This window comes from Oncorhynchus nerka, linkage group LG13 (assembly GCF_034236695.1).
Source record: "Oncorhynchus nerka isolate Pitt River linkage group LG13, Oner_Uvic_2.0, whole genome shotgun sequence".
NCBI lineage: Eukaryota > Metazoa > Chordata > Actinopteri > Salmoniformes > Salmonidae > Oncorhynchus > Oncorhynchus nerka.
Window position 1 is genome coordinate 82,472,558 of NC_088408.1, and position 26,411 is coordinate 82,498,968.

A 26,411-nucleotide genomic window follows, 5' to 3' on the forward strand; every position below is an offset into this window, starting at 1 on the left:
CCCCTTTAGTCAATAGATTATCTAGGTAAATCCCAATTTAACCTTGTCCTCTATCCTAGACACTGTTTTTGTCTATAAAAATGAAGTGCAACTAGGCCTCGATGCCTAATACTTGTTCCATTATTATTATTATCATCCACAGAATTAAAGGATGCTTTTTGGGATAACTTGATACATGTTTAATTACAGTATAAATGCAAATAGAAAACACAATATGGATTGAGTTATTGAATATGTCTTATTCCATATATCATACCCGGGAGTTAAAGAGTATATATAAACCATTAAAAATGCGGTTTTAGTTGGGGAAAACCCACTTTGTAAAATGTATAGGATTATAAGGCACACAACATTATCAATGTGGAAAACGCTCTTTCTGTGTGTGTCAGTTTGACATTATCTTTGCAACAGTTGTCTGCTCTGTTGAGATACAGTATCTCTAGTCTCTCACGCAGACACGGCCATATAGTCACAGGAAGGGGAGGGTTAAACGGACTCATTTGCTCAGAAAGAGAGGAATTTCATACTCACATAAGAGTGTTGGGGCTCATGAACAAGTACAACTAACAGTGAACTGTGAAACTACACTAACCCGTTCAACCTCGTCTACTGATATAATTGTGTGTGGATGGTTTAGATCAAATTTAAGTATATTTTTGACCTATTTAGTTCATATATCAAATTCTATATTAATATTTACAATGAAAGTTAAAAATAATAATACAGGATGGACAGGTGCATCAAACGCTCTGCCGCAGGTGTCATACCTATAGTAGCCTATACTGTCTGAATCCAACACAGCCACACATTGTACAGAATTTTTTTAGTTTTGCTGATATTTTTACCTGTTATCTTAGCAACCTGCTCATGGGGTTATTTAATGCTATAACCTGAAACTGACCAGACAGTGGGTCATAAAGCATTTCTTGATGAGCAGTAGGTCATACTGTATTCTACAACAGTATATCCATAGTCTATTCCTTTAGAAATGTGCAATCCTTAGAGCAAGAAAGCCATTGTTCATATACAGTGCATTCGAAAGTATTCAGACCCCTTTACTTTTTCCACTTTTGTTACATCACAGCCTTATTCTAAAATTGATTAAATTGTTTTTTTACCCTCATCTATCTACACACAATACCCCATAATGACAAAAAAAAATTTACTACATTTTTGCAAATGTATATATATATAAAAAAAACTGAATTACTTCACTTACTGTTGAAGTTTGAAGTTTACATACACCTTAGCCAAATACATTTAAACTCAGTTTCACAATTCCTGATATTTAATCCTAGTAAAAATTCCCTGTCAGTTAGGATCACCACTTTATTTTAAGAATGTGAAATGTCAAAATAATAGTAGAGAGAATGATTTATTTCAGCTTTTTGTTTCTTTCATCGCATTCCCAGTGGGTCAGAAGTTTACATACACTCAATTAGTATTTGGTAGCATTGCCTTTAAATTGTTTCACTTGGGTCAAACATTTCAGGTAGCCTTCCACAAGCTTCCCACAATACATTGGGTGAATTTTGGCCCATTCCACCTGACAGAGCAGGTTTGCAGGCCTCCTTGCGCGCACACGCTTTTTCAGTTCTGTACACAGATTGTCTATAGGATTGAGGTCAGGGCTTTGTAATGGCCACATCAATACCTTGACTTTGTTGTCCTTAAGCCATTTTGCCACAACTTTGGAAGTATGCTTGGGGTCATTGTCTATTTGGAAGACTCACTTGCGACCAAGCTTTAACTTGTCTTGATGTCTTGAGATGTTGCTTCAATATATCCACATAATTTTCTTTCCTCATGATGCCATCTACTTTGTGAAGTGCACCAGTCCCTCCTGGAGCAAAGCACCCCCACAACATGATGCTGCCACCCCCGTGCTTCACGGTTGGGATGGTGTTCTTTGGCTTGCAAGCCTCCCCCTTTCTCCTCCAAACATAACGATGGTCATTATGGCCAAACAGTTCTACTTTTGTTTCATCAGACCAGAGGACATTTCTCCAAAAAGTATAATCTTTGTCCCCATGTGCAGTTGCAAACCGTAGTCTGGCTTTTTTATGGCGGTTTTGGAGCAGTGGCTTCTTCCTTGCTGAGTGGCCTTTCAGGTTATGTTGATATAGGACTCGTTTTACTGTGGATATAGATATTTTGCACCTGTTTCCTCCAGCATGTTCACAAGGTCCTTTGCGGTTCTGGGATGGATTTGTACTTTTCGCACCAAAGTACGTTCATCTCTAGGAAACAGAACACGTCTCCTTCTTGGGTGGTATGATGGCTGCGTGGTCCCATGGTGTTTATACTTGCGTACTATTGTTTGTACAGATGAACGTGTTACCTTCAGGCGTTTGGAAAATGCTCCCAAGGATGTACCAGACTTGTGGAGGTCTACAAATTGTTTTTCTGAGGTCTTAGCTGATTTCTTTTGATTTACCCATGATGTCAAGCAAAGAGGCACTGAGTTTGAAGGTATGCCTTGAAATACATCCACAGGTACACCTCCAATTGACTCAAAATATGTCAATTAGCCTATCAGAAGCTTCTAAAGCCATGACATCATTTTCTGGCACAGTCAACTTAGTGTATGTAAACTCATGACTCGCTGGATTTGTGATACAGTGAATTATAAATCAAATAATCTGTCAGTAAGCAATTGTTGGAAAAATTACTTGTGTCATGCACAAAATAGATGTCCTAACCGACTTGCCAAAACTATAGTTTGTTAACAAGAAATTCGCCCCAGTCTCAGGTCCTGAGCGCTCTGGAGCAGATTTTCATCAAGGATCTCTCTGTACTTTGCTCCGTTCATCTTTCCCTCGATCCTGACTAGTATCCCAGTCCCTGCCTCTGAAAATCAGCAGAAAAGGTATGATGCTGCCACCACCATGCTTCACCGTATGGTGCCAGGTTTTCCAGACGTGACGCTTGGCACTCAGGCCAATGAGTTCAATCTTGGTTTCATCAAACCGGTAAATCTTATTTCTCATGGTCTGAGAGACTTTTAGGTGCCTTTTGGCAAACTCCAAGCGGACTGTCATGTGCCTTTTACTGAGAAGTGGGTTCCGTCTGACCACTGTACCATAAAAGCGGCAGGTAGCCTCGTGGTTGGAGCGTTGGACTAGTAACCGAAAGGTTGCAAGATCGAGTCCCCAAGCTGACAAGGTCAAATCTGTCGTTCTTCCCCTGAACAAGGCAGTTAACCCACTGTTCCTAGGCCGTCATTGAAAGTAAGAATTTGTTCTTAACTGACTTGCCTAGTTAAATAAAGGTTAAAAAAATAATTTAAAAGCCTGATTGGTGGAGCGCTGCAGAGATGGTTGTCCTTCTAGAAGTTTCTCCCATCTCAACAGAGGAACGCTGGAGCTCTGTCAGTGACCATCGGGTTCTTGGTCACCTCCCTTACCAAGGCCCTTCTCCGATTGCTCAGTTGGGAGCGGGCGGCCAGCTCTAGGAAGAGTCTTGGTGGTTCCAAACTTCTTCCATTTAAGAATGATGGCAGCCACTGTGTTCTTGGGGACATTCAATGCTGCAGAAACATTTTTCGTACCCTTCCCCAGATCTGTGTCTCAACACAATCCTGTCTCGGCACTCTTCGGAAAATTCCTTCAACGTCATGGCTTGGTTTTTGCTCTGACACGCACTGTGGGTCCTTATATAGACAGGTGTGTGCCTTTCCAACTCATCTCCAATCAATTGAATTTACCACAGGTGGACTCCAATCAAGTTGTAGAAACATCTCAAGGATGATCAATGGAAACAGGATGCACCTGAGTTACATTTTTCGTCTCATAGCAAAGGGTCTGAATACTTATGTAAATACGTTTAAAAAAAATGTTTTTAAATAAATGAGCAAAAATGTCTAAAAACCTGTTTTCGCTTTGTCATTATGGGGTATTGTGTATAGCTATACTTTATCACATTTGTTTTGGTACTTTTACCCCTATCTGTTATATCCAATTGGTCATGAGTCTTTTCCCATCGCACAACTCCCCTAAAGACTCGGGAGAGGCGAAGATCAAGAGCCATGCTTCCTGCCGAACTGCACTGCTTTTTGACACACTGCTCGCTTAACCCAGAAGACAGTTGCACCAATGTGTCAGAGGAAACACTGTCCAGCTGGCGACCGAAGTCAGCTCGCAGGTGCCCGGCCCGTCGCGATGGGACAAGGAAATCCCAGCCGGCCATACCCTCCCCTAACCCAGACAGCGCTGGGCCAATTGTTCGCCGCTTCAAGGTCACGGCCAGCTCTGACACAGCCCGAGATCAAACCTGAGTCTGTAGTGACACCTCAAGCACCATGATGCCATGTCCTAGACCGCTGCACCACTCCGGAGGCGTGTGTTGATATACATTTTTAGAAATGTGGAAAAATTCAAGGCGTCTGAATACTTTCCGAATGCACTGTAGATCTAAGAATCAAAAGACGTGTGGGCCGCTCATGACACTCTGCTTTGTTTGCTATAGCATTCTGTGCTTCTTGATAAGGGTGCAGACTCAAGGGAGTGACAAGGGTCCCTGAGCTGCCCATTTGAAGATAAGTGTGAACTTTGTATTGAAGGTGACTGCTTGGTTTCCTTGGTTTGGAGTGTGCTGGGCCTAGTCTGCCTCTGTAGCAAGCAAACACTTGACTCCAGAAATGACACATTATGTACATAAGAGGAACATACCTAAAGTGTATGTTGAAATGGTCTTGAACTTTGGGACATTCAGTTTGAGACCTCACCTTCCTCAGGGCAAGACTTAGAAACTATTCCCATGATTCTCAATAGAACTGTTCTCTGCAGTGAACTCTACTGTTTTGCACACTAACTTCCTGTGTACCCAGGATTGAATGGCATGCAGAGAGTGGGTGGCATGGGCACTTTTTCTGTGCTGGCTTTAAGATATTTAAAGGCTATGAGCAGCCATTGTATTCTTTAGGTTTAGTACATCCAGAGGATAACTGGGGCCAAGCTACTGTAGATTCATGAAGAGACTAGTGGAAGAAGACATCTAAGCCATATTGTACAAGTGAGGAGAAATCAAAAGCATGAGAAACCATTGAGCTCAGAAATATGTAGTCGACCAGCACAACAGTGAAGTAGACCTAGTAGATCATATAACAGTGTATGAAGTATATATTTTGTCAAAGGTGCACAGTAACCCACTCATACTCAAGTTGAGACTTTAGCTGTACATTTATTTCCAAAAGGCTGCATATACATTTGCAAATTCTACTGTACAGAAAACATCCAAAATGTCCATAATTATATAGATACAATATACCACCAAGCTGCCCTGGCAATACCAAACATATGCAGTATGTTTAGCACTAGAAAAGCTCTGCAGCCTATTGAATTATATAATCTTAAATACTTTTTCAACTAATACTTTTTTAAATGTATGTTGGCATGGTTTTGCTTTGTTTTTGTTTTTTTTCAGCCCCATCTGTACTTTACAACATTCACCATTTACAGTAGTTAAACAAGGCACAAGAATAGTGATATGAAGCCAAAGGCCATGCGTGATGTGAGATGGAGCATAGCAACATCCATCCTGATGAAGTCAGTGTGGAGCTATAGCATGCGTCCCAAATGATACCCTATTCCCTTTATAGTGCACTAGTTTTGACCAGAGGCCTTGGTCAAACATAGTGCACTCCCACTGGGCACAGACGTCTGTTCAAAGTCTAGTTTTAATTTACATTTGCTTGAGTTAACCTGAATTCAATAAAAAAAAAAAATTGCCATGTCATTTAGGTTAAAAGTTAGGTGAAAAATACTAAATTCCCTTACATTGATTACAGACTTCCACATTGATTCATTTTTGGATTCAACCAGTTTTGGCCCAGTGGGCTATAAAGGGAATAGTTACTAACTCAGGGGACATTAAATCAGGGGTCCAACAGTAAACTCTTCAGCCTGTGACACAACAATCGTCATCGTCAGCCTGTGACACCACAATCGCACAATCTCCTTCAGCCTGCGACACCACAATCTCCTTCAGCCTGCGACACCACAATCGCACAATCTCCTTCAGCCTGCGACACCACAATCTCCTTCAGCCTGCAACACCACAATCGCACAATCTCCTTCAGCCTGTGACACCACAATCGCACAATCTCCTTCAGCCTGCGACACCACAATCGCCTTCAGCCTGTAACACCACAATCGCCTTCAGCCTGCAACACCACAATCTTCTTCAGCCTGCGACACCACAATCGCCTTCAGCCTGCGACACCACAATCGCCTTCAGCCTGTGACACCACAATCGCACAATCTCCTTCAGCCTGCGACACCACAATCGCCTTCAGCCTGTGACAACACAATCTCCTTCAGCCTGCGACACCACAATCGCCTTCAGCCTGTGACAACACAATCACCTTCAGCCTGTGACAACACATCGCCTTCAGCCTGTGACAACACATCGCCTTCAGCCTGTGACACCACAATCGCCTTCAGCCTGTGACAACACAATCTCCTTCAGCCTGTGACAACACAATCGCCTTCAGCCTGTGACAACACAATCACCTTCAGCCTGTGACAACACATCGCCTTCAGCCTGTGACAACACAATCTCCTTCAGCCTGTGACAACACAATCGCCTTCAGCCTGTGACAACACAATCTCCTTCAGCCTGTGACAACACATCGCCTTCAGCCTGTGACAACACAATCGCCTTCAGCCTGTGACAACACAATCGCCTTCAGCCTGTGACAACACAATCGCCTTCAGCCTGTGACAACACATCGACTTCAGCCTGTGACAACACATCGCCTTCAGCCTGTGACAACACATCGCCTTCAGCCTGTGACAACAAATACACTTCAGCCTGTGACAACAATAGTCTTCAGCCTGTGACAACAATAGTCTTCAGCCTGTGACAACACAAAGCAATAATAATACAGAGTATGTATGTATGGTTCAAAACCCAGTGGCCCACTTAACATTTAAAAACTTAACTTCAACATTTAATACCTTAGATATGACTAGGCATGTATGCAATAGGCAACATTAAATAAAATAGTTAAAATGCTATGTTTGGTTGTTATGATGTATTGTATTCCACAGACAAATGCTCTTAATGCAACATTAGCCACTGTTTAGCACTACAACAGCACACCTGTTTCTGTTTTTACACCACCCTTGCTCACATTAGTACAGGGAATTGAAATTAAATTGCTAACAATTAAGAAAAACAATAATTTTCAAAACGTAAAGCTCACCCACTCACTAATCTATTCTATATCCAGCTGGATTGTATAACGCTCAATTGATTAGGAGAGCATAGCGAATGTGTTATGTAGAAACCAAAAAGCAATGTAGGTTTCATGTACCCACTGGGCACACACTGGTTGAATAAGCGTCGTTTCCACGTCATTTCAATGAAATTGCATTGAACCAAAGTGGAATTGACAATGAATTGATGTCTGTGCTCAGTGGGTAGAGTGTGAAATTCAGCTCGTCTGATCGTTGCTGTTGAGAGCAACATACAGTAATAATCATTAAGGGCACAGTAGACACAGCTCAAAACTTCAGCCACCGTTTTCCCTCTATAGTGGACTACTTTTGACCAGAGCCCTGTAGTAGTGCACTATAAAGGGAATAGGATTCCATTTTGGATGCATCCTCTTGTATATGAAATTGCATATAACAAACTATGAGCTAACAGCGTTTTAGGTAGTTCAGAGGAGACTGCAACAGGTGTACAATGAACAAGTTGAGTGTTGATTTTTTTCACTGAACAAGTTGAGTGAAAATTTAACTGTACTGAGACACCTCTGAGCGCCATTTTCTAAAAGTATTTAGATCATTTAAAATCCTTGTTATTATGCTCATTGTAATACAAATGAAAGCATGAGTAACTAGAAACAGGCATGATCCATGCCTGTAGATGCTAAATCATATTGATCACATAAAAACAGAAATATGCATCATAAGAATTACATGGAATAAACAACACCATCCTTTGATTTACATGGAATAAACAATACCATCCTTTGATTTACATGGAATAAACAATACCATCCTTTGATTTACATGGAATAAACAATACCATCTTTTGATTTACATGGAATAAACAATAACATCCTTTGATTTACATGGAATAAACAATACCATCCTTTGATTTACATGGAATAAACAATAACATCCTTTGATTTACATGGAATAAACAATAACATCCTTTGATTTACATGGAATAAACAAATCCATCCTGTGAATTATAGAGTACATGGAATACAATTAAGTACAGAAACACCATCCTGTTATATTTTGTAGTGTGATTCTTTTAGCTGGACATCTATTTTAAACGTGTTCAATACAAGTGCCTATTATTCAAACCAGTAATGCCACTGCATTCCTATGGCATTTAAGATATGTCCCAAATGGCACCATATTTACTATAGAGCCCTATGGGCCCTCCTTGCTTAAACAGTACAACAATATGTTAAACAGGCCTGCTTATTGTACCAGAAAGGCTTCCCATACTATTACACATTCTATCCACATCAGGGTTGGGGTCAATTCTTCAAATTAAATTGTCATTCAATTCTCTTTCCCTGTCAATTCCATTTAATTGAATTCAAATTCCATGTCAGTCTTTGAATTGAAAAATTTTCTCTGAATTCCAATGTTAGGAATATAATTATTGGAATTGACCTAATTCAATACTATCCACAACATTTCCACAAATTCAAATTAAATTCATTCAGGCTGATCATCAATATTCCGACAGCCTAACTATACTGGCAATATAGGAATACAGATTGAAATAATTAAAAACAAATCCTACAGTCCATTTTTATACTATGTGCATTCATTTCATTAACTGGGAAATGTAAAAATGTTGAATTCCAATTCAATTCAATTACATTTTTACAATTCCAAATCAGTCTAATTCAAATTCAATTCTGTAACTTTAAGATTTTTTAAATTCAAATTTAATTCAATGTAAATTCTCCACTTCATGAGTGAATTCAAGAATTGAATGGTCTTTTTCAAATTAAATTGGAATTGACCCAAACCCTAATCCACATTCATGTCCTGTGTAGTTGTGAAGTGCTATGCCTCTGTTGGGGGCCTTGTGTGTGTTGGGTAGATCAGCAGCTCTTTGACAAGTGTTAATAATGGTTGAAAGTGGGTGATAAGATGCAGAGATACACATGGCATAGTGCCAGGAAATGACATCATACAGCTCCTCCAGCTTTCTCTTTCTCCTCCAGGGTGGCCAAACCACAACTGTCACATGCATGCATGCACACAAACACACACTGCAGTACTGTGGCCTGACAAAGACATTTCCATCATTGTCAGGGGTTTTCCTTTAAAGATAAAGGATCCAGCCTGAATCATGTTAACAGTACATTGTCCTCACAACCCACCACTGTACCGCCAGGATCTCTTTTACAATGTTACGCTGATACAGAACAAAAATATCTGAACATTACAATAAAATGCATTTTATTAAACTCGGTACTGTTTATACCTGTTTCAGAGTGGTTTCTCCCAATTGAGACATTATTTGGAATTGAGGACCAAGTATTCAAATAGAAATGAATACCATACAGCTGTCTTATGGTATAGGTGTGATATGGGATACTTCCCAAATGGAAGAACCCTATTCCCCATTTAGTGCACTACTTTTCACTAGGTTCTATACGGCTCTGGTCAAACGTAATGCACTAGATGGGTATAGGGTGCCATTTGGGACACACTCACTGTAAATGCAGATGCACATGAGGGCAGTATCAAACCCTGGGGACGGTGACAAGCATTTTCACTTTTTGAAGAGCATTGGTGGGTCCTAACAGTGTAGAGGGTCCCCTATATCCTGAACAACAGAATAAGAAAACAAACTCAAATGGTCAGCCTGACTTAAGAATAGCATTAACTAGGAGGAAAAGAAGGGAGGGAATAGAATGGAGAAAGACAAAACAGATGTACAGTACATCATCAGAAAGGGATGGATAAAGTTACAGTACACACAGCAATGACAGATTTCTTTTTTTTCTCAGTGGTAATTTTTGCCTGTCATGTTTTTTGCTCTGTGAACAACAAACTCCCTTCGCACACTGACATCCTATGGACCTTTTAATCCACGACCGAGTCAGCTGTCAGTCGTTATGTGCATATATGGATATGCATTACACTGGGCTTGTTGGGATCTATGTAGGAGGAGACAAGTCAGCTAGTATACTCAGGGACTGAGTTAGCCGTCTCATGATTGGTGAGTTCACCCATTCCACACACTGGGTTGTCTGGGCTTCCTGTTCCAAAATGATGTACCGAGTCTGATTCAGGTTCCTCATGGCTCTTTGCTACAGTACTGTTGGACTGGATCTTGTCAATTTCCTCCAGAGCACTTGCCAGAGAGTCAAGGTCACCAGTGTCTTGGTGTCGTGCCTCCCACAGGCTCAGTATGACGGCAGAGGGGCTCTGTTGCTTAGCAAAATACAACAGGTTCCTGGGGGAAGGAGAGAAACGCATTAGTGGACAAAGTGGAAACAGCGCACTTAGCAAAGTGAACAACACTTTTGTTTATAAAAAAACAGTTGTTTATAGATTTTTGTATCCTATGAGATAGAATTCTGTGTTTCACCACAGTGCTGGTTCCTAATATCAGCAGGGAGGGACTGACATTGTGCTGGAAAATGTTTCTCTAAGACTAGACATACTGGACGTGATCAGGGATATCTTGAAATATCTAAGTAAGTCAACTGTAAGGTAACATTTGTGTGGAAGAAGTGAATTTCGAGTTCGAGCTGAATATGTAGGCATATGACAAATGTACTCTGTAGGCTTATGGGTGGTTTGTGCTAACAGCTTGCAATGTGTCTATTACAGATATCCATTAGATCCAGTGGAGGGCACTATTTCACTACAAAACAAGGGTTTACCCCTCCCTGCGAAAAGCATATCACCCTCTGTGAATGCAGTCATTGATGTGCCATCAGACTCAATTAAAATGAGCTTAACATGATAAGATATAAAATGAGGACAGCTGATCAGGCTCATTTGGAACCACTAAAGTCTCAAATACCTTCTGCTGTTTGTTCAAGCAATCATTGAAACACCCCGTGAGACATGACGGACAGCTGGGCTGCATCTCAAATGGCACACTTCTATTCCCTATTTAGTGCCATAGGGCCATGGTGAAAAGTAGTGCACTACATAGAGAATATGGTGCTATTTGTGATCACAGCCTTGGACACACACCTATCTAGATGGAGTTTCTGGGCTAAGATCTGCCAGTCCTTTCCCTTAGTGTTGGCAGTGTCAAAGGTGGCACAGATCCTCTGGTGGATGGAAAGGGGGATTTTGAAGGCCTTGGGTCCCGTCTGTGAGGTGACGGTGCAGTCTGTCTGCATAAAAAACAGGACTGACTCCTTCTTGCTCTACAAAGGCAAAACAGACAGTTGTCAAATATAATTGAATTACATTTGTATTTAACAAAAGGGCTGTTGGGATATACAGGACCAAGAATAGTCAGCTCACATTGATATATTCTATCTTCCCTCTGTTTTATAAAGAAACACAGGATGCATCACAAATGGCACCCTGTTCCCTATATAGTGCACTAGATTTGACCAGAGCACAATAGGGAACAGAGTGCCATTTGAAAGACAACCACTGCAGACCCTGAGGACAGACTGTTCAGCCAGCAGAGGACACTGACTTCACTGAGGGTTAATAAAGATTGTATGTATGGATTGTAGGAGAAAAATGTCCTCCACACACGGAGAGCCAGGCTCACCTCTGCCACAGATGTATAGACCTGCAGAATCTGCTCGTGACCTTTGACCTGCTTCACGCTAATCTTGCAGGAGAACTGGGTGGTGGTGGGGCTGTATCTCTCCAGGGAGAAGGCACAGTGCAGGGGCTCCTGGTTGCTGCACCACACTTGGGAAAAGGAAAATTCCTGCATGTCGAGAGAGAGACGGAGTGAGAGAGGAGGAAGACAGAGGCAAAACAGGATGAGATATCTGGGCTTCTACAGTATTATTCCTCTCCAGAAGATGACTCAGCTCCTATTCTATCCATCACATGGGAAGGTCTCATATGCATACGCAGACAAAGTAGTGGGGTAAGAGGATGTTTGAGGGGTTTGAAGTCGCGCAGCGTTATGCAACGATAGCATTGTGTATGGAAATATGCATTTGTACTGTAGGGAGAGGGGGAGGGACAAATCCCACTTAATTCTGATAATGGAAGTCCGATCGCGAGCTAAGTATTACACACGATATCCGGGAGCGAGGGATCGACGAACGGGAAAATGATTGCCTTTGATGCATAATTAATTTCTGCCGTGGGCACATCGGCAGGGAAACGACCTTGACCTCACGCATGCTCCCTTCTTCCATCTCTGCATATTAAAGTGACCTGTAAACTATTCACAGTAATGAAATGCATCCCAAATGGCACCCTATCCCTGATATAGTGCACTTCCCATAGAGCTCTGGTCAAAAGTAATGCACTATATAGGGAACAGTGTGCTATATGGGACTCACATATGGTGATAGGGACCCTGGCTAACTGTACAGTAAAACAAATGTAAACAGTCTTTTTGCCTAAAGAGGACTTAACCCCTTGGCTTTGATCATCAGATCCTCCACGATGTGGGATGGATGCAGCAGTTAATGGTGCACTAGGGGAATGATGTACGTGGAGAGGCCAGGTAATTCTTAGCAGTAAAAGCTGTCTTGATGTACTGTATGGTGCAGGCGAGAGCCATTACTCTCCACCTGCTCTATGAAAGGGGGAGGTTCACAGAGATAGTCTCCCTCCAAAGATCCTCATAAATAAGCCAAGAGGAGGTGTCTGTCTGAGGCACGCCATCCTACTTCCTCGCCCCACTCACAGTTGTTTTTGGGGCAATTATAAAGCCTATTGTAAAAACAAGCACAACCATTTTAAAGTGAGCAGTAGTAAGAAGGCAATATTAGCTAATCAAAAGAGAACCATTGCGCTCTCCCAGAAGCTTGGCTGGTGCGTAAATCCACAAAACAAAGAGGTGTAATGGGTTCGTGCTCAAATTTTTTTTTGCATAAAGCTTACTTCCTTATTCAATGTAAAAAAAAAAAGTACTGCATCAGGGATAGCGTACACAGACGTTTCGCCTTTACAGCCTTCTTCAGTGAGTTGGTAAAATGTTCTTGAATTCAAAACAGCATTTGTAAAGAACTACCGATGAGCAGCATTGAATAATTAAGCGTTGAATAATTAACATTGACTAATTACATTGAATAATTAAGCTTTATGCAACATTTTTGAGTGTGAACCAATTACACCTCTTTGTTTGTCTGAAGGCAATATTAGAAAACATATTTACAGAGGAAGTACTGACCTACATTGCTGTCCATTGTTCACACACATATACCAATAAAGGTAAACCATCCCCAGTAAGTCTGGTTGTATCCAAATTGTCAACAATCTGGCAACAAATAACACATGTATCTTTCCATGCTCAGATTTCCAGTAATGTATCTGAAATCATTCAGTGCTCAATCTGTATGTAGTTACAGTCTTAGTTACCTGACACGTGGTAAAGGGTTTAATGTTCCATAGAAACTGTGGGACATCCTGGATGGAGACCTGGAGGCTGAAGGTGTTCCCTCTGAAAGGCAGAATCTTGGGTTCCTCAAGGAGCTGTCCTCCTCTACAGGTCTCTGTGGCCACCACTCCCTGGGGACAGATGGATAGAGAGACAGACAGAGAGAGAGAGACAGATCAATGGGACAGTTATCACTACAGTTTACATCCCAGTTCACTGCCAACCAACTGGTTAGTGATTGATTCTTGCTCTGGTGGATCCACAAATCGACTATCACAAACATTGTCAAAACCTGAGCATTTTCCTCAAGTCAAGAGTGTCCTTAAATTACATTAAAGAATATTACAAAAATACAATTCTCATTAGCAGTTATATCAAATGTGGAGCCATACAAGTTTGTAGTTTAAATTTAATCCATTGTTTGAGCATGTATCGGCTAACAGCCGTCCACCAAATTGAATTTGGAGTGATGAAAGAGCTCTTTGATTTGAGGCTGAAGTTATTAATCTGACATCATTGCTCTCAGTTTTTGTGGCTGTTTTCAGACATTTCAATCACAAAAAAAGTGTGCGTGCGTGCGTGCATATTGTTTCTTCACGGTAGGTGTTAAAAACAATCCAACGATGGCAATGTGATCATAAAACACGCTTGAAAATTTCTCAAATAATACAAATACAATGACAACAGGGAACCTGCTGGATGAATTACCCTCAATCTACCTTTGTCTTTAAACACAGTTACATCATGGACATCATTGAACTCAACTCTATGGTTGTCCAGTAGATCACAGAGCTTCCTATTAAAAAAATCATACTCAGTATCCATCCAATCACTTAAGGGCACATCATGGCCATTGTCTGTGACCTTGAGAAACGACACCCCATTCAATGCAGCAACATTTTCCCATCCCCCGTCTTTAAGATCATCATTGCTTGGACAAATTGTATTCTGTAACTCTGTAATCTACAGATTCTGTATTCCCTATGCAGACTAGATGGTTGTTTGCCAGCCCAATCCTAACATCGTATGGCCGCTGAAGCCAGAGTAACAGCTACATTCAGAAGGAAATCTCTCACTGAAATGAGATCCTTAATATTATTATCAGGAGCATCCTATTAATCTAGGTCAAGGATATGACCAGTGATTGACTGTGTCCGTCTATAGCCAGAGTTTGAACAACATGAAGGAGAGTGAGTGTGATTGTAGTCGACAGAGACCCAGGGGACAGAGAGGGCTGGCATCTGCTCGGCAGGCTGCGCAGGGGATGGATTCATAAACCAAATCCAAAAAGCATTTTAAACCCAGCTGCCAGTGACTTCTGCTAAATCACACAAGCAGAGTCACTCCTGAGGCCTGTTCTGTTCTATGTCTCAGGGGACGTGAGGAAGTTTAATTCCCTGACGCTAGATGAGAAGATATCGATACACACATTTGCATGGTTTATTAAATTTGAATTTACTCAGAGTCACATACAGTACAATATGACCGAATGATCGGAAGGCTAATGCGTAAATATCAATGTTTGTGGTCCTCTATCCAATACTGCCTGAGCAAAATCACTGTAATCAATACTGAGCTTCATATGATTGCACAGGAGAGCCAACGGCAATCAATGAAAATAACCAACCCCCCACAAACAATGATAGCACCTGAAAGGCGTGTGGCGTGTCGTCCACACAGTAGACTCGGAGGCTGTAGTCCATGGGTTTGGGCCCCATGCTGCCAAACACTGCTAGCTTCAGCCTCTTCACAGCTGCCTGGGTGAGCGGTTCACCAACAAGGGCATAGGAGCCCGGCTGGTCCAACAGCAGGTGGCAGCTACTGGAGTCCATCAGGCAGTAACAAGATGTTGACTCATCCTCCACTGACATCACTTCCTGGAAACGCAGAACACAGAACACAACACAGGTCGCTTAGCAAAAGAGGATGATAAGACAATTTAATTTATCATCATCACATTTGATTATACTGAGAATAAACACTATAATTATGCTCTGTGGGCTGTGTGTGTATTGTATGTGTATTTGTTCTGCATCTTTTATCGTGTTGTGTCATCATGAGACCAATTCAATGTTTGGTTCTAGGTTACATAACGGAAATTAATATAATGTGCTATATAAAGTGCTTTTCAAATGGGAACAATATCTACTTATAAGCAGTCTCTGAAGTATGTGATAATCAGCTAGGAGATGGTAACATATCTCAGAACACCAATCAGTCAATATGAACAATACACACATGCTTTATTTATGAACATGACAGCAGTAGGCCTAGGTGAGAAACACTTATTTTAAATGACAATTAATAGATTCAATATTTTTCTCCTGGCCAGCCTATAATTGAGAAATAAGGCACGAGGGTGTGTGGTATATGGCCAATATACCACAGCTAAGGGCTGTTCTTAGGCGTGACGCATTGCGGAGTGCCTGGACACAGCCCTTAGCCGTGGTATATTGGCCATATGCCACAAACCCCCGAGGTGCCTTATTGTTATTATGGCTAGCGGAACCCCTCGACAACATTCCTCTGAAAAGGCAGCGCGCCAAATTAATTATTTTTTTAAATATGTAACTTTCATACATTCACAAGCGCAATACACCAAATTAAAGATAAACTTCTTGTTAAGCTACCCATCATGTCCGATTGCAAAAAGGCTTTACAGCAAAAGCACAACATATGATTATGTTAGGTCAGAGCCTAGTCACAAAAATACACATAGCCATTTTTCAGCCAAAGCGAGGAGTCACAAAAAGCAGAAAGAGATCAAATTAATCACGAACCTTTAATGATCTTCATCAGATGACACTCATAGGACTTCATGTATGTTTTGTTCGATAATGTGCATATTTATATCCAAAAATCTCAGTTTACATTGGCGCTGTCACGCCTTGGTCATTATATTTTGTGTTTTTGGTATATGTTTGGGTAAGCCAGGGTGTGACATGGGTTTATATGTTGTGTTTCGTATTGGGGTTTGTAGTAATTGGGATTGTGTTGATTAGGGGTGTGTCTAGTTAGGCTTGGCTGCCTGAGGCGATTCTCAATTGGAGTCAGCTGCTTATCGTTGTCTCTGATTGGGAACCGTATTTAGGTAGCCTGAGTTCGCGTTGTATTTTGTGGGTGTTTGTCCTGTCTCTGTGTTAATGTCACCAGATAGGCTGTAATTAGTTTCACGTTCCGTTTGTTGTTTTGCTTTGTATGTTATTGAGTTATTTCATGTACGCATTCTTTCATTAAAGTCATGAGTAACCTACACGCTGCATTTCGGTCCGACTCTCTCTCTACAAACGAAGAACGCCGTTACAGGCGCGTAAACGTTCAGTAATGTTTTGCTTCCAAAACATCCGGTGATTTTGCAGAGCCACATTAATTTACAGAAATAGTCATCATAAACTTAAATATAAGATACAAGTGTTATGCACAGAATTAGAGATATACTTCTCCTTAATGCAACCACTGTGTCAGATTTCAAAAGAACTTTACGGAAAAAGCAAACCATGCAATAATCGGAGTACAGCGCTCAGACAACAAATTAAGCCATACAGATATCCGCCATGTTGGAGTCAACAGAAGTCAGAAATAGCGTTATAAATATTCACTTTCCTTTGATGATCTTCATCAGAATGCACTCTCAGGAATCCCAGTTCCACAATAAATGTTTGATTTGTTCGATAAAGTCCATCATTTATGTCCAAATACGTCCTTTTGTTAGCGCATTCAGTTCACAAATCCAAACTCACGAAGCAGGGGCAGGTCCAACCGGAGAATTCCTTTGTCTTCAGAAGTGCAATGGAACGCAAGCTAACTCTCACGTGAACGAGCGTGACCAGCTCATGCCACTCTGCCAGACCACTGACTCATTCAGCTCCCATTCCCCCTCCTTCAGAGTAGAAGCATCAAAGAAGGTTCTAAAGACTGTTGACATCTAGTGGAAGCCTTACGAAGTGTAATTTGACCCCATAGACACTATATATTCGATGGGCAATGAGTTGAAAACTACAAACCTCAGATTTCCCACTTCCTGGTAGGATGTTTCTCAGGTTTTCACCTGCCATATGAGTTCTGTTATACTCACAGACATCATTCAAAAAGTTTTGGAAACTTCAGAGTGTTTTCTATCCAAATCTGGGCAGTTTACTCTGGGCACGCTTTTCATCCAAACGTGAAAATGCTGCCCCCTATCCCAAACAGGATAAACTTGTTATCAACGTTATTAGAGCAGTAAAAATACATGTTTTGTCATCCCCGTGGTATACAGTCTGATGTACCACGGCTGTCAGCCAATCAGTATTCAGGGCTAGAAACACCCAGTTTATAAAATCAATGATAAACTTGGTGGTTCGAGCCCTGAATGGTGTTGGCTGACAGCCGTGGTATTGAGACCATATTGCGCCATGCCTAAGAACACCCCTTAGCCATGGTATATTGGCCTGGCCATATACCACACCTCATCCTGCCTTATTGCTTAATTATACCCCAGACTACAGTATCCACCCCCCCTTCTATAAGAAGAACAAAAAAATAATGCCAATCTGGCAGAAAATTGGAAACATAACAAGCTATGAAATTTACACAAATTAGAAACAATGAAGGACTAACGACTGCTAGCTAGAATCTACCAATTTTGCTGTATGTTGTTAGTTTGTGTTGTGTTGAACCTCTGGTTGCAGAAAGGAGTAATGAGATGCAAGGCTGAGCTATGTAAAGTAGACGCCTGGCTCATCCTCAGGGTCATTAGCAGAGCAGAACAGACAGAGGGCTAACCGTGTTCTGAATAGCACCCTATTAGCTTTATAGTGCACTACTTTTGAACAGAGCCCCTGGTCAAAAGTAGTGCACTATGCAGGGTATAGGGTGTCATTTGGGATGTGACCAGAGAGCTATGCTACCCCTCAACCCAGATGACTGACCGGAGTTCAAATCATGACTCACAACACATACACTATGTCATTAAATGTCATACAAGGCTTTAACCGGTATTTAATGCCATTATTGTATGCCTTTTCGAGTTATGATGGTCATGAAAACTTTTCATGTCCTTTGGCTTAATTTCTATGAAAGGACTCATTATTTCTAAGAACCTCTGAGGGGTCACCTTGCTTTTTAATACTAAGAGTGAAAAGCGACATAAGTCTAATATTCATTTTAGCATCTACTTCAGGGCTCTCTATTTTCCTTTTGTAGTAGCATCTTGAGTATAATAGGGAGAGTATATTAAGGCAGAAAATACTATTAACTTGACCAGTTGATCTAGCAGTGAAAAACAGCTTAACTGTGCCACCTCTAAAAAGCCCTTTGCAGGTCAAGCAAACATCAAGCCAAGCACAAACTGAATATTCATTCAGTGTTGTCTGAGAAAACAGTGGATCACTTGAAGAACACGTCAAGGCAGTACAAATCTTAGCGAGAATAATCTCCAGATTGTCTGCAGGGTCTGAAATCTGCAGCAATACATGTTGCATATCCGAGAAAGAGTATAGGCTACATCCCAAATGGCACCCTATTCCCTACATAGTCTGGTCAAAAGTAGTGCACTATGTAGGGAATAGGGTGCTATTTGAGACACCGTTAGAGAAGGGCCAGGGAGAAAAATATAGTATTTATGAACTGACGGGGTCAGGAGGCAGCCCTTAATTGGGACAAAGATCCCTGCCACCGTCTCATTGTATCATTGCCCAGTGTACGCAAGCCAGTGATACATGCAAAGACTGCTACACCTTGTATAATTACCTTACCTAGGGCACACAGCCCACTTCCATTGGCTGTAACAACATTATTTAGGACAGACTGGGTGCAGGGGCCGACTGAGGATAATCTAGTGACTGCTGGTCTTCTAAATAACAAGCACTGTTCTTAACACTGACACCACATAACAGCCTGGGGCAGAACTGCACTAGTCATTATTCTGACCCCCTCTGTTCAGTCTGCCAAAGCACTGATGTACACTTCTATTAATGCCTGCCTGGACATGCTCTTCATTATTTTATCTTACACTTGTTTTGTAAAAAAAAAAAAAAAACTTCTTGTGAACAAATAATGCAAAGAGCTGGCGCTGGTAGTACCTGCAGAGCCTCTGGGTTGTGTATTGACAACCCCTTGGGAATGTACAATGACAATATCTGTTAGCACTGTAGAAATGTCTTTCTCAAAAAGACAACACCGTGGAAGTATTAGACATTCCTAAGGTGAACAGTGCATACTGTGAAAAACAACAAGAATGCTGAAATATATATCAACTACTACTAGCAACTTCAAACAAATACTGTGGAGGGGGGGGGGGGGCAAGTATCTCAACAACAGTGCTGAGAAAAACAGAAGGTAACAAACCATTGTCTAACAATTACTGAATAAGCCAGTGAGTGGCAGGCAGCCTGATTCACGTGTCTGTTCAGTGAAACATTCCTGAGCAGAGGGCGGTGTCTAGGAGGCAGGGCCGGCAGTCCATGTGTCCCAAATGGTACCCTATTCCCTATACACTGAGTGTATAACATTTTAAGAACATTTGCTCTTTCCATGACAGCCTGACCAGGTGAATTCAGGTGAAAGCTATGTGCCCTTATTGATGTCACCTGTTAAATCCACTTCAGTGTAGATGAATGGGAGGAGACAGGTTAAAGAATAATTTAAGCCATGAGACATGGATTGTGTATGTGTACCATTCAGAAGGTGAATGGGCAAGACAAAATATTTAAGTGCCTATGAACAGGGTAGTAGGTGCCAGGTGCATTGGTTTGAGTGAGTCAAGAACTGCAACGCTGCTGGGTTTTCCACGCTCAACAGTTTTCCGTGTGTATCAAGAATGGTTCACCAGCTGGGCCTCCCGAGTGGCACAGGGGTCTAAGGCACTGCATCACAGTGCTAGAGGAATCACTACAGATCCGGGTTCGACCCCGGGCTGTGTCGCAGCCGGCAGTGACCTTGAGACCCATTAGGCAGTGCACAATTGTCCCAGCGTCGTCCGGGTTAGGGCAGGGTTTGGCCAGCCGGGATGTCCTTGTCCCATTGCGCTCTAGCGACTCCTGTTGCGGGCCTGGCGCATGCACGCTGACATAGTTGCCAGTTGTACAATGTTTCCTCCGACACATTGGTGCGGTTAGCTTTCGGGTTAAGCAAGCAGTGTGTCAAGAAGCAGTACGGCTTGGCGGAGTCGTGTTTCGGAGGACGCATGCTTCTCGACCTTTGCCTATCCCGAGTTTGTACAGGAGTTGCAGCAATGGGACAATTGGATACCACGAAATTGGGGAGAAAAAGGGCAAAACATTTTTTTTTTTAAATAAATAATGGTCCATCACCCAAAGGACATCCAGCCAACTTGACTGTGGGAAGCATTGGAGTCAACATGGGCCAACATCCCTGTGGAAGTTTTTCGACATCTTGTAGAGTCCATGCCCCAACCAATTGAGGCTGTTCTGAGGCCACAAGTTGGTGCAACTCAATATTAGGAAGGTGTTCCTAATGTTTTGTCCACTACCGTGCACTACTTTTGACCATGGCCCATAGTCAAAAGTAGTGCACTAGGTGCCATTTGGAACACAGATGGTGAGTCCAGGTCAGCGGGGGGGCCATTTCCATGTCTCTTCCCCGATTGCCTCACGTCCACACCCATTTCAGCGTGTCCAGAATCCACCGATCGATACTGCCGATGTCTAACGAGGCCTTTTGCCCTGTCGTTGTCCTGTCTGACAGACACAAGCCGTTTGTCTTCTCTGCTATTACATCCTGCAATTGTCTTTTTTTTTCTCCAGCGCTCTCAGTGTTATTCCTCTCAGGCAGGCTGTGCCTGTCAATGAGCTGTGAGGCCACTTTAGATAAATCATCTTATCAAGTCACTGGCGACGTGCTTTGGTGCCATATAGTTTTTACACCTTTCTCACTATCTATCCCCAGAGTGTGTCTGTCTGGCAATGTTCAATAGTGAATCATGTAACAAAACAGGTCGCAATATGTTCACGATTGGGTTTAGAATGTTCAAATAATGACAAGTGACAGTTGGGATGCAAGTGAGCATCATCTCAATTCTCATTTAGCCCAAAACAATGGCAGATTGGAGTGATCACTACCAAACACATCAGAAAGTGGGATTAGAGGCCAATTGTTCTCTCAACATACACTTGGCAACGTCTTGTCCTTTTGTAAACAATTCCGAGGTGCTGCAATGGGCAGGTCTTTCTCACTGTCTGGAGGTGCTGCTGGTACGATTGGATAGAGGGCCACAGTGCAGCTGTTTTCCGTGTATTACAATTTTCCCTCGGTGTTACCATCCCATATTAGTTGGCATGACTGGGCATGATTAAAATTAAAACACTTTGACCAAAATGATGCCATATACACTTTGTAGAACATTTTTACACATGAGAATCAATGTTTTTGATTAATATCGATGCAACATTGGCCATTTTCAACCAGATAATGTTTTTTTATTTGATTTCAGCTGCCCTTTAAAGGCGCTTCTCTTACCTCCCATTTGTTGTCCTGTGTTTTCCTCTTCAGTTGGACGTTCCAGTTGTCAGCATCCACCTCAGCACAGTGAGCTATCGTCATAGCAACAGGCCTGGAGAGATCTATGCCTGGAGGGCCATAGGTGACCTCTGGTCCTAATAGGATCTCAAAGCCTTCCTCTGTCTGGACACTGAAACATACACATTGGCATCTGTTAATCCTGAAAATATACTATTCAACTAAATGTAGCTACATAAAAGGTAGAATGTATTTGATAAAATGTGGTCAAACATTTCATGGGTTTGTACATGCAACAATTCAAGGTACTACTAAATGGAGAACCTATTATACTGAGCAAAAATATAAAACGCAACATGTAAAGTGTTGGTCCCATGTTTGTATTTCTCTCAAATTCTGTGCACACATGTTTACATTCCTGTTAGTGAGCATTTCTCATTTGCCAAGATAATCCATCCACCGGACAGGTGTGGCATATCAAGAATCTGATTAAACAGCATGATCATTACACAGTTGCACCTTGTACAGGGGACAATATATGGCCACTCTAAAATGTGTAGTTTTGTCATACAACAATGCCACAGATGTCTCAAAGTTTGAAGGAGCGTGCAATTGGCATGCTGACTGCAGGAATTTCCACCAAGGCCATTGCCAGATAATTTAATGTACATTTCTCTACCATAAGCAGCCTCCAACGTCATTTTAGAGAATTTGGCAGTACTTCCAACCGGACTCACAACCACATGTAACCACAACAGCCCAGGACCAGTTCATCCATGGCCTGCATTCTCACCAGACATGTCACCCATTGAACATGTTTGGGATGCTCTGGATCAACGTGTACGACAGTGTGTTCCAGTTCCTGTCAATATCCAGCAACTTCGCAAACCCATTGAAGAGGAGTGGGACAACATTCCACAGGCCACAAATCAACAGCCTGATCAACTCTTTGCGAAGGAGATGTCGCCCTGCATGTGGCAAATGGTGGGGTGGTCACAGCAGATACTGACTGGTTTTCTGATCCACGCCCCTAACTTTTTAAATGTATCTATGACCAACATATTCATACCTGTATTCCCAGTCATGTGAAATTCATAGATTATGGCCTAATAAATGTACTTCAATTGACAGATTTCCTTATAACAGGCATGGGTAACTGGCATCCGTAAAACTGCTATTTTTTCTCTACGGCCCATGGCAAATGTGCAGAATTACAGGAAGTGAACTTAAAAATGTAAAATGTTTTGTCTTAGCTATCACGGGTGGGGGTGGTTACACAGACCCACAAGCCACTGCGGCCCCTCATAAGTTCAATTTATTTGTGGCCCCCATCAAAGTTGTCCATCCCTTCCTCATGAACTGTAACTCCGTAAGATCGTTGAAATTGTTGCGTTTATATTTTACATTTTTTTAAACATATTTTTAAAACATAAAAAACAGAAATCTCACATTTACATAAATATTCAGACCCTTCACTCAGTACTTTTTTGAAGCACTTTTGGCAGCGATTACAGCCTTGAGTCTTCTAAGGTATGATACTACAAGCTTGGCACACCTGTATTCGGGGAGTTTCTCCTATTCTTCTCTGGAGATCCTCTCAAGCGCTGTCAGGTTGGATGGGGAGCGTTGCTGCACAGGTATTTTCAGGTCTCTCCAGAGATGTTCAATCAAGTCTGGGCTCTGGCTGGGCCACTCAAGGACATTGAGACTTGTCCCGAAGCCACTCCTGCGTTGTCTTGACTGTATGCTTAGGGTTGTTGTCCTCATCTTTGCCTCGATCCTGACTACTCCCGGCCTCTGAAAAACATCCCCACAGCATGATGCTGCCACCACCATGCTTTACCGTAGGGATGGTGCCAGGTTTCCTCCAGACGTTCCGCTGGTATTCAGACCAAAGACTTCAATCTTGGTCTCGTCAGACCAGAGAATCTTGTTCCTCATGGTCTGAGAATCTTTAGGTGCCTTTTGGCAAACTCCAAGCAGGCTGTCATGTGCCTTTTACTGAGGAGTGGCTTCCGTCTGGTCACTCTACCATAAAGGCCTGATTGGTAGTGTCACGCCCTGACCTTAGAGATCCTTTTTATGTCTCTATTTTGGTTTGGTCAGGGTGTGAGTTGGGGTGGGCATTCTATGTTTAGTGTTCCATGTTTTCTATTTCTGTGTGTTTGGCTGGGTGTGGTTCTCAATCAGAGGCAGCTATCTACCGTTTTCCCAACTGTGTTTTGTGGGTAGTTGTTTTCTGTTTTTGTGTCTGCACCAGACAGAACTGTTTCGGTTTTGTTCGTTCTCTTTGTTATTCAGTGTTCAGTTCTATTATTAAATCATGAACACTTAACACGCTGGGCTTTGGTCCACTTCTTCAAACAGCCGTTACAGAACTACCCACCACCAAAGGACCAAGCAGCGTGGTGTAATGGACTACTGGAAAATGGGAGGAGATCCTGGAACCACTGCTTTTAATCAGGGCAAGGTGTCTGGTAACATGTCCGAATATAAACAATGCAGCTATTCCCTCCGCAAGGCTATTAAACAAGCTAAGCGTCAGTACAGAGACAAAGTGGAATCTCAATTCAATGGCTCAGACACAAGAGGCATGTGGCAGGGTCTACAGTCAATCACGGACTACAAGAAGAAACCCAGCCCAGTCACGGACCAGGATGTCTTGCTCCCAGGCAGACTAAATAACTTTTTTGCCCGCTTTGAGGACAATACAGTGCCACTGACACGGCCTGCAACAAAAACATGCGGTCTCTCCTTCACTGCAGCCGAGGTGAGTAAGACATTTAAACGTGTTAACCCCCGCAAGGCTGCAGGCCCAGACGGCATCCCCAGCCGCGCCCTCAGAGCATGCGCAGACCAGCTGGCCGGTGTGTTTACGGACATATTCAATCAATCCCTATACCAGTCTGCTGTTCCCACATGCTTCAAGAGGGCCACCATTGTTCCTGTTCCCAAGAAAGCTAAGGTAACTGAGCTAAACGACTACCGCCCCGTAGCACTCACTTCCGTCATCATGAAGTGCTTTGAGAGACTAGTCAAGGACCATATCACCTCCACCCTACCTGACACCCTAGACCCACTCCAATTTGCTTACCGCCCAAATATGTCCACAGACGATGCAATCTCAACCACACTGCACACTGCCCTAACCAACCTGGACAAGAGGAATACCTATGTGAGAATGCTGTTCATCGACTACAGCTCGGCATTCAACACCATAGTACCCTCCAAGCTCGTCATCAAGCTCGAGACCCTGGGTCTCGACCCCGCCCTGTGCAACTGGGTACTGGACTTCCTGACGGGCCGCCCCCAGGTGGTGAGGGTAGGCAACAACATCTCCTCCCGCTGATCCTCAACACGGGGGCCCCACAAGGGTGCGTTCTGAGCCCTCTCCTGTACTCCCTGTTCACCCACGACTGCGTGGCCACGCACGCCTCCAACTCAATCATCAAGTTTGCGGACGACACAACAGTGGTAGGCTTGATTACCAACAACGACGAGACGGCCTACAGGGAGGAGGTGAGGGCCCTCGGAGTGTGGTGTCAGGAAAATAACCTCACACTCAACGTCAACAAAACTAAGGAGATGATTGTGGACTTCAGGAAACAGCAGAGGGAACACCCCCCTATCCACATCGATGGAACAGTAGTGGAGAGGGTAGCAAGTTTTAAGTTCCTCGGCATACACATCACAGACAAACTGAATTGGTCCACTCACACTGACAGCGTCGTGAAGAAGGCGCAGCAGCGCCTCTTCAACCTCAGGAGGCTGAAGCAATTCGGCTTGTCACCAAAAGCACTCAAACTTCTACAGATGCACAATCGAGAGCATCCTGGCGGGCTGTATCACCGCCTGGTACGGCAACTGCTCCGCCCTCAACCGTAAGGCTCTCCAGAGGGTAGTGAGGTCTGCACAACGCATCACCGGGGGCAAACCACCTGCCCTCCAGGACACCTACACCACCCGATGTTACAGGAAGGCCATAAAGATCATCAAGGACATCAACCACCCGAACCACTGCCTGTTCACCCCGCTATCATCCAGAAGGCGAGGTCAGTACAGGTGCATCAAAGCTGGGACCGAGAGACTGAAAAACAGCTTCTATCTCAAGGCCATCAGACTGTTAAACAGCCACCACTAACATTGAGTGGCTGCTGCCAACACACTGTCATTGACACTGACCCAACTCCAGCCACTTTAATAATGGGAATTGATGGGAAATGATGTAAATATATCACTAGCCACTTTAAACAATGCTACCTTATATAATGTTACTTACCCTACATTATTCATTTCATATGCATACGTATATACTGTACTCTACATCATCGACTGCATCCTTATGTAATACATGTATCACTAGCCACTTTAACTATGCCACTTTTTTTACTTTGTCTACATACTCATCTCATATGTATATA

The 26,411-nt window shown here is 42.7% G+C and overlaps 1 protein-coding gene across 6 annotated transcripts in view; it reads right to left on the minus strand.

The window, feature by feature from the left end:
* Positions 1-5,161: 5,161 nt before the first annotated feature.
* The window catches only part of LOC115140266 (netrin receptor UNC5D-like), a 273,232-nt gene continuing 251,982 nt past the window's right edge, over positions 5,162-26,411 (minus strand). For all 6 annotated transcript variants that reach the window (XM_029678536.2, XM_029678535.2, XM_029678532.2 and 3 more), the window contains 6 exons: positions 21,991-22,162; positions 15,183-15,410; positions 13,515-13,664; positions 11,737-11,901; positions 11,199-11,377; positions 5,162-10,446 (listed from right to left, as the gene is read on the minus strand). In XM_029678536.2, the coding sequence (XP_029534396.2) occupies positions 10,167-10,446; positions 11,199-11,377; positions 11,737-11,901; positions 13,515-13,664; positions 15,183-15,410; positions 21,991-22,162 (1,174 nt within the window). In that variant the 3' untranslated portion in view covers positions 5,162-10,166. The remainder of the gene's footprint in view (positions 10,447-11,198; positions 11,378-11,736; positions 11,902-13,514; positions 13,665-15,182; positions 15,411-21,990; positions 22,163-26,411) is intronic.